This window comes from Leucoraja erinacea, chromosome 39 (genome assembly GCF_028641065.1).
Source record: "Leucoraja erinacea ecotype New England chromosome 39, Leri_hhj_1, whole genome shotgun sequence".
NCBI lineage: Eukaryota > Metazoa > Chordata > Chondrichthyes > Rajiformes > Rajidae > Leucoraja > Leucoraja erinaceus.
The window spans coordinates 9,234,600-9,243,752 of record NC_073415.1 but is presented as its reverse complement, the minus strand read 5'-3'; the positions used below and the strand labels follow the sequence as shown (position 1 = coordinate 9,243,752).

The 9,153-nt window shown below is 46.9% G+C and overlaps 1 protein-coding gene across 3 annotated transcripts; it reads left to right on the top strand.

Moving 5' to 3' along the window:
- On the top strand, positions 1–8,839 carry dhps (deoxyhypusine synthase). 3 transcript variants are annotated; one of them, XM_055664251.1, is made up of 9 exons: positions 1–249; positions 1,630–1,794; positions 2,823–2,944; positions 4,368–4,464; positions 4,961–5,047; positions 6,365–6,470; positions 7,171–7,274; positions 7,379–7,504; positions 8,041–8,839. In XM_055664251.1, exons 1-9 carry the CDS (start codon positions 40–42, stop codon positions 8,134–8,136), a joined length of 1,113 nt encoding a protein of 370 aa, XP_055520226.1. In that variant the 5' UTR covers positions 1–39; the 3' UTR covers positions 8,137–8,839. The 3 variants fall into 3 exon arrangements, with proteins under 3 accessions (XP_055520226.1, XP_055520228.1, XP_055520227.1); XM_055664253.1 differs by lacking the exon at positions 8,041–8,839 and having other exon boundaries at positions 7,437–7,502; XM_055664252.1 differs by lacking the exons at positions 1–249; positions 1,630–1,794; positions 2,823–2,944 and adding an exon at positions 3,774–3,888.
- Positions 8,840–9,153: the final 314 nt, after the last annotated feature.

The following is a 9,153-nucleotide window of genomic DNA, read 5'->3' as shown; positions in this document are numbered from 1 at the left end:
GGCTTTGACTGAGAGGAAGTTTGACGTATTGATCAGCCGATGGAAAGAGAAGGAATGGCGGAACTTGCTCCACTTGTGGCCATGAACGCAGTTCACAAAGAGAGCGCCACGATGCCCGGGGGTTCTCTGCAGGTCAAGGGCTATGACTTCAACAAAGGAATTGACTACCATGCATTGCTGCAGTCTTACCTGACCACGGGTTATCAGGCAACCAACTTTGGCCAAGCTGTAGAACAGATCAATGCAATGGTAAGTATCCCCGCAACTATGAAACAGCATCCCTCTTCCCCATCAGAACTGCCCCCTCCATCGACTCTTTTAAGTCTAGACATAAAACTTATTTTTTTTACTCTCAAGCCTTTCTTGAGGTCCTCTGAGGGAGGCTGTATGTATGTATTTATGCATGTATTGTTGATCCATGTACCACTGTTGGTAGAACGTTAGTACCTGCACTGATCTAAAGCACGTTGGTCAACGAGAGTTATTTTGTAAATGTCCTATAGAAATAAAATTGACTTGGCTTGACTTTAGCGGTGATCAGGATGCAGTTTACGTGAGGCAGGATGGGGATTAGGAAATCATGACATGGAGATGGGAGCTGGGTCGAAGGTGCAGGATTAGCTGTGAGTGATCTCATGGAATTGTGGAATTCTTTGCTACGGAAGACTGTGGAGACCAAGTCAGTGGATATTTTTACAGCAGAGATAGATAGATTCTTGATTGGTATAGGTGTCAGGGATTACGGGGAGAAGGCAGGAGAATAAGATTAGGTGGGAGAAAGATGAGCCATGATTGAATGGTGGAGTAGACTTGATGGGCCGAATGGCCTAATTCTACTCCTATTCCTTATGACCTTATAGAAAAGGTAGAACAGCCTTGAACGGCAGAGTGGCCCCCTCCTGTTTTTTGTGTTCTTTTGTGACAGTGTGAGTTTAGATCAGAAAGCTGAGCTACAGGGAGAGGTTGGGCAGGCTAGGACTTTATTTCTTGGAGTGCAGGGGGATGAGGGCTGACCTTATAGAGGTGCACAAGATAAAGTGAGGAATTTGGTAGATGGGGTAAATGCTCAGTCTTTAACCCAGAGTAGGGGAATCAAGAAACAGAGCACATAGGTTCAAGGTGAGAGGGGAAAGGTGTCTGGGACAGTGAGAAGTGTCTGTTGTAATCTCATTGTTGAGCACATAGAGATTAGTGGGATATAGTCCAGAGCATTGTGTCATGGAGTTATACAGCATGGAAACAGGCCCTTCGGCTCAACTTGCCTACAAAGATCAACATGTCCCATCTACACTAGTACCACCTGCCGACATTTGGCCCATATCACTCTATCCGCATGCCTGTCCAAATATTTTTTTAATGTTGTGATGATACCTGCCTCAACTACCTCCTCCAGCTGCTCGTTCCATGTACCTAGTAGAACCATATACCTCATTCCATATACCCATCGCCCTTTGTGTAATAAAAATGTTGCCCCTCAGATTTGTACTAAATCTTTCCCCCTCTCTTTCCCCCTGCTGAGGATTTCTGGCATTGGCTGTTTGGGTTTTGGGTCAGCTCGTTTGCGCGTGGCTGTACGCGCATTGATTCCTGCTGGCAACAGCAGGCCTGACCTCTGTTGTACGTTCTCAGATCGAGAAGAAGTTGGAGCCCTTGGAAGAATCGGAGAAGAATGCCATCAACCTGAACCCATGTCAACGGAAGCGGACGGGCTGCACCATTTTCCTGGGATACACCTCCAACCTCATCAGCTCTGGGATTCGAGAAACCATCCGCTACCTTGTACAACACAACATGGTGGGGGGGGGGTCTGGCGTTGGGGTGTATTATCCTGTCCCTCGGGTAGAAACCAACTGGCTACCTATCCCAGAAAGGCAACATCACCTGCCTGCTCTGGGCTGCTACTGTGATAGTCAAAGCAGTGAATCAGGCCAGTCAGCCACCAGGACATCGCTGACCACCAACCACACTAATTGTACACCAAACCCATTATTTTCCCCGTGTTCCCATCAGCTCCAGATTCAGGGACAGTTTCTTCCCAGCTGTTATCAGGCAACTGAATCATCCTACCACACCCTAGAGCAGTGCTGAACTACTATCTATCTCATTGGTGACCCTCGGACTATCATTAATCGGCCTTTACTGGCTTTACCTTGCACTAAACGTTATTCCCATATCATGTATCTATACACTGTAAATGACTTGATTGTAATCATGTATTGCCTTTCCGCTGACTGGTTAGCACGCAACAAAAGCTTTTCACTGTACCTCAGTACAAGTGGCAATAAACTATTAACCTGCTAGGCATGTCTTTGTGAAGTGGGAGGAAACCAGAGCACAAGGGGGAAGTTCATGGCGAATGTGGAAACTCCACACACAGAACACCAGTGGCCAGGATTGAACCGGCATCACTGCAGCTGTGATGCAGCAGCTCTGCTGGCCGCGCCACTGTGCCGCACAGATTGGTTGGCCGTCGTGGCCACATTTACCCAACCCACACAAAGCAACAAGCAGCACAATAGTGGAATTGCTGATGCCCATGATACCCATACATGTCCCCAGGCACCACTCCAGTGTCTCACTCTGCACACAATGCCAGCGACAACATTACCAACAAGAGGGACCAAGGCAAAGCCGGATCCCACCATTGTCCATCTCACTGTACAATCACTGAATAATGTCTGGTTTGCCACAGTGATGTAGACCATGGGTGCGGATCTCCACGCATCGTGTTTGTGGGAAGAAGCAGTTTGTTAATCCCGTTACCCAGATCCTTGTGCCCTTCCTGTTTACTGGCCTAACTTTCTCTTTCCCGCCCCTTACAGGTTGACTGTGTGGTGACCACCGCGGGTGGCATCGAGGAGGACTTCATCAAGTGTCTGGCTCCAACGTTCCTGGGGGACTTCAGCCTGAAGGGTAAAGAGCTGCGAGCCAACGGGATTAACAGGTAGGGAGTCACTACCACCTGCATACAATGTAAAGCTGTCCCAATGTGGTGCTGGCTGGTAGAATTATATCAGAATGGAGGTTCTGAGAGAAGGTCCATACTGAGGATTGAGTATCAATGCTGCTAGTTCCAAGTACCATCTTACTGACATATGAAGGAATGGCTCGACTGGGCTTATTCACTGGAATTTAGAAGGATGAGAGGAGATCTTATAGAAACATATAACATTCTTGTGGGATTGCACAGGCTAGATGCAGGAGAAGTATTCCCCATGTTGGGGGAGTCCAGAACCAGGGGGTCACAATTGAAGAATAAGGGGTAGGCCATTGAGGACTGAGGTGAGGAAAAACTTTTTCACCCACAGGCCAATTCACTGGAAGTATTCAAGAGAGAGTTCGATTTAGCTCTTAGGGCAAACGGAATCTGGGGATATGGGGAGAAGGCAGGAACAGGGTACTGATTTTGGATGATCAGCCATGATCACATTGAATGGTGGTGCTGGCTCGAAAGGCTGAATGGCCTATCCCTGCTCCTATTTTCTATGTTTCTATGTTTACTGGTGCGCCACAGCCAGCTGGTTCCTCTCGGGGAGATGGTCACAGAGTCTCTGTGTATCCCATGTGTGTCAGTCAATTGCACAAACCAGGCACCTTTAGTGAAGAAACAAAGAACTGCAGATGCTGTTTACAACTGCAGATGCTGTCTCTGGGCCGGCTGATAGAATACACAGCTCCTGGACACTGCAGTTGCACATTTAGATGTCGGGGAAATTGGGTTTCAATGTATCGCACTCCACTGCTGCGTCGTTTGTTGCTGTTCCCCGTCTCAGCTCCTGTCCTAGAGCTCGAGATAGCTTAATGCCTATGGATGTGGGCCCAGTAACAGGGAGATGCTTGGGGATGGAGTGGAAATAGAGGACTTTTCCAGCATGTGGAAAAACTAGGGTGAGTAACAACACTTCTTTAGTCAGAGGGTGGTAAATCTGTGGAATTAATTGCTACATTGCTGTGGAGTCCATTTGTGTATTTTAAGGTGGAGATTGACAGATTCTTGATTAGTATGGGTGTCGGGATATGGGGAGAAGGCAGGAGAATGGGGTTGAGAGAGAAAGATAGATCAGCCATGATTGAATGTCGGAGTAGACTCGATGGGCCAAATTGATTAATTCTGCTTTGTGACATGAACTTGGTTAGATACAATAAAGCTGCTACTCAGGATCTCATCAAACACACGGAGGGCAGGGTCAGTTAGGTTATGGAGTGGAGCTCACTATATGCGCAGTCAATCTGCTCTCCAGCCTCTAAGATGTACCACAGTTTAGCTTCAGCTCCCACATCTGAAAAGATGAATCCAAATCCACTGCGTGTTTCGAATACAACTAATTACGGGTGTTGATCCTAATTGATCTTGTAATTAATGACAGGATTGGAAATCTTTTGGTCCCCAATAACAACTATTGCAAATTCGAGGACTGGTTGATGCCAATTCTGGATCAGATGCTACTGGAGCAGAAGGAGCAGGTGAGCCTACCCGCCCCGTCTCCAGGAGAGATGGCAGCAACTTAATCCTTTCTGTAGATCTAAAGGCTAAACAGAAGAACTTAGCTACATGAACTTAGTTAATGTATTGGCAGCGGTAGAGTTGCTGCCTTACAGCGCTTGCAGCGTCGGAGACCTGGGTTCCATCCCGACTACGGGTGCTGTCTATACGGAGTTTGTACGTACTCACCGTGACATGCGTGGGTTTTTTTTCCAAGGTTGTGTCAATGTGCGGGGATCGCTGGTCAGTGTGAACTTGGTGGGTTGAAGGACCTGTTTCCACACTGTATTTCTAAATTAAAAAAAAATAATAATTAAAATGAACATCTTTTTGAATTAAAGGCTGAAGCCCTTTAAATTGAAAAAGTGAGCAATTGTTGAAAGCTTGTTTTAATGGCAGCTTCAGTTCTATGCCGTTTCATGGCTGTTATATGCAGGCTGCACTGCAGGCACTGATGCCCTTGTGTTCTTACTGCAGGGAGCGAATTGGACTCCATCAAAAATGATTGCTCGACTAGGGAAAGAGATCGATAACCCAGAGTCTGTCTACTACTGGGCTTACAAGGTACAGGATTTACATACGAATCTTTTTTAAATTTTAAAATAGACTTTATTCAGGTAATAAATATATACATGAACCGTGGAAAAAATTCATTTCACATTTTCGGAGGCTATACCAATTATACAATACAGTCTACACACACTACACTAACACACAAATTTATCTCCCACCCTTGACATACGAATCACTCGCTGAATCTGTCACTGTGTTTGCAACTTTTGACTCGCCCTGCCCTGAGGTCTGCAGGCTGATCATTTGACTGCACCTTCGGGTGCATGTGATGAATAAATTTGACTTTGAATTTGACTTTGACTTTGATCAAAGTCATAACTGACGTGCCTGTGTGGACTGAGGCCGTTGGCCTGAGGGGCACTCTTCATCCTCACCCCTCTGCATCATCACCCTCCTCCAACATACTCCACTCTGGGGCCCAGTTCACTGGGACAGCTCTTGCCTGAAACATGAGAAGCTAAGAGCCGGTGTAGGCCACTCAGCCCCTCTAGCTTGCCCCACGGGCATGGAAAAGGTGCTCCAGGCTTCTGCTCTTCAGTTGTGCCATTTACGCACAGCCCCCAATTACTTATTCTTTCAATGTATTTACCTCCTCTTAAATACTCCCATTGATCCAGCCTTTGCGATCCTGAGATGGAGAATCCAGTGATCCGTCCCTTTGTGAGGAGTCGTGTTTTTAATACACCTCTGTTTGTAATGAGCGGCACCTCATCTTGTAACTGAACCTTTGTTCAAGACTCTCCCACTAGTGGAAACTTCCTGATGTCCACTCTGTCATGTTGTTTCCTGCAGGATCTGATCCCGTTGCTGACTTTGTGTTCAATTGCAGCTTCTCTTTCCTTATGCGTGCGTGTGTCTGTGCGTGAGAGCGCATGTGCGTGCATGTGTGTGTGTGTGTGTGTGCGTGTGTCTGTGTGTGTGCATGCGCATGTGTGCGTGTGTCAGTGTGCGCGTGCATGTGTGTGTGTCTGTGTGTGTGTCTGTGTGCGTGTGCATATGTGTCTTTGTCTGTGTGTGTGCGTGTGTCTGTGCGTGTGTGTGCGTGTGTCTGTGTGTGTGTGCGCGTGCGTGCGTGCGTGTCTGTCTGTCTGTCCCTGTACACCTATTCCAACATGTTCGGATTGTGTCTCGCTGACTAGAAATTGTGGAGCTGACTAGAAATTGTTTCTACATATTTGAATCCTCCAATTTTGAAGAGCCTGAAGAAGGGTCTCATTCTAAAACGTCTCTCCAGAGATGCTGCATGTCCCGCTGAGTTACTCCAGCTTTTTTTTTTAATCTCTCTCCAATTTTGATCCTCTTTTGCAGAACAACATCCCAGTCTTCAGCCCTGCCCTGACAGATGGCTCCATCGGTGACATGATCTACTTCCACTCTTATAAGAACCCTGGGCTGGTGCTCGATATTGTTGAAGGTATGTACGGAGGGAAAGATAGATCAGTCATGATTGGATGGAGGATTAGACTTGATGGGCCGAATGGCCTAATTCCTCTTGTGCTACTTATGAATGGAGACCTTCACTAATTGATTCTGGTGATATTTATCTGTGCCTGTGTGGTTTGCTACACAAACTCTTTGAATCACTTCCTTCTGGAAGGCAACTCCGGACTATCAAAGCTGCCACAGCCAGACATAAAAACAGCTTTTTTCCACGAGTAGTAGCTCTACTCAATAACCAAAAATCTGTAGCCTCATTGTGCTCTGGTATTTTATTTAATTCACATGTTTAATCGATAATGTTTGATTATTAATGTTTCATGTTTTATAGGTCATTCTTAACTGTCACCGTATGTCATGTTGTCACTTGCGGGCGGAGCACCAATGCAAATTCCTTGTATGTGAATACTTGGCCAATAAACTTATTAATTCATTCATAAGCAGTGCAGGGGAGGTGGTGTCAATGTGTGGTGCAGTGGGAAAGGGAGATTTAAGATGGTGGGTGTAGTTGTGGATGAAGGAACCGCAGATGCTGGTTTAAACCGAAGATAGACACAAAAAGCTGGAGTAACTCAGCGGGCCAGGCAGCATCTCTGGAGAGAAGGAATGCGGGGGAGAGTTGGAGGGTCGGTGAACGAGTGCTGTAGTAACTCCTGTTCTTTCGCTCCTCTCCCTAGACATCCGAGGAGTAAACAACCAGGCGGTGTACGCTAAACAGACAGGGATGATCATACTGGGAGGCGGCGTGGTGAAGCATCACATTGCCAACGCTAATCTCATGGTCGGTTCCTTCTGCCTTTGCTCCAATTTATTCCTTTGACCCCCGCCCCCCCCATCCTTTTATTGATCCTAATTTATTTTTCCCCACCCTTCATTCGCTGACAGAGGAACGGAGCAGACTACTCAGTGTATGTCAACACAGGCCAGGAGTTTGATGGCTCAGATTCTGGAGCCAAACCGGACGAAGCCGTGTCCTGGGGTAAAATCCGCATGGATGCCAAGCCCGTGAAGGTGAGTGTGTGTCATCGGTCTGCGGTGGTGTCAAACGCACAACCATTGCCAGAGGGAAAGCGCTGGAGTCACGGGCAAGTGAAGGCGAGGTGTCATCGTTGGATGGAGTGAGGCGTCAATAACTGAACAGTGATCACTTTCGAAGAGCGAAAGGCCTGGATAGAGTGGATGTGAAGAGGATGTTTCCACTCGAGGGAGAGTCATAACCTTAGAATTAAAGGACGTTCCTTTATGAACGAGATGAGGAGGAATTTCTTTAGTCAGAGGGTGGTGAATCTGTGGAATTAATTGCCAAGTCAATGGATATTTTTAAGGCAGAGATAGATAGATTCTTGATTAGTACGGGTGTCATGGGTTATAGGTAGAAGGCAGGAGAATGGGGTTAAAAGGGAAGATAGATCAGCCGTAATTAAATGGTGGAGTAGGCTTCATGGGCCGAATGGCCGAATTCTGCTGCTATCATGTATGAACGTTTGGAGAGTGGGTAGGTGGGACCCGGAGAGATCGCTGTATTGAGCACCTGTTCTTTCTCCTAGATCTGTGCTGATGCCACTCTTGTTTTCCCTCTGTTGGTCGCTGAAACATTCGCGCCCAAGTTGAGTGCATTTGCGTCCCGTTCAAAGATGATTTAACGCACTCCCCGCGTAAGCCAAGCATGTCGTAGAATCAGCGGCTGATGGCACCGTCTCCTGAGGTCGAGGGGACATTGGGATCCTATCTGCCACTACTGGGAAGCAGATGTTGCCACATTAGGAGCATACTGCGATTCCTAATCTCTCAGGCTCTCAGCCAAGAACGAGTGAAAGAAGGAAGGAAGGAAGGAAGATGTGGCATGTGGCACCCTGAGGGAATTCACTGTATCCACTTTCAGCATTTCATCAAACTCCTTGCAGTGGTGAATGTACGCATTACATTTTGTTTGACTATTATTTATGCTTTTACATACCACCAGGTCTGAGACGTTGAGTACCAGACAGCTGTGTGTGTCGGTGTGTGTGCGCACACACAGGAAAAAGGAATCGGGATCAGGGAGAGAACATTATTTTACTGAAACCTTTCAAGGGCATTTGTAAGTTAATTAATATATAACCACTTGGGTCAGCTTCTGCGTGGATCTTAAGGTGATCTAAGCAGAGCTTGAGGGTCTGGAGAAACACTTTGTCCTAGTGACTGAGTGTCCTCAACACACTAAACGCGGGTGTTTTCGGGTCGAGAAGACTACTTGGGGTTGCTAGCTGGAGAAACTTGTGCATAATGGTTTTCTTCCAAATATGTAATTTTGAGATATGGTTGCTGCATGAATATGAATAAAATCATGATTGAGTTTAAAGACTATTTTGTTTGTCAGGTGTCCAGTTGTTTGCTACACACGGTGGCACAGTGGTAGAGTTGCTGCTTTACAGCGAATGCAGCGGCAGAGACCCGGGTTCGATCCCGACTACGGGTGCTGTCTGTACGGAGTTTGTACGTTCACCCCGTGACCCGCGTGGGTTTTCTCAGAGAACTTCAGTGTCCTCCCACACTCCAAAGACGTACAGGTTTGTAGGTTAATTGGCTTGGTATAAACGTAAATTGTCCCTAGTGTGTGTGTGTAGGATAGTGTTAGTGTGTGGGGATCGCAGGTCTGAGTGGACTCGTTAAGCCGAAGA

Bases quoted from the DNA above. Each gene is read 5' to 3' on its own strand.
- dhps (XM_055664251.1), top strand. From the start codon at position 40: ATGGAAAGAGAAGGAATGGCGGAACTTGCTCCACTTGTGGCCATGAAC. The intron at 1,795-2,822 runs GTGGGGGGGGGG...CGCCCCTTACAG, and splicing joins ACCTTGTACAACACAACATG to GTTGACTGTGTGGTGACCAC. The intron at 7,275-7,378 runs GTCGGTTCCTTC...ATTCGCTGACAG, and splicing joins TTGCCAACGCTAATCTCATG to AGGAACGGAGCAGACTACTC.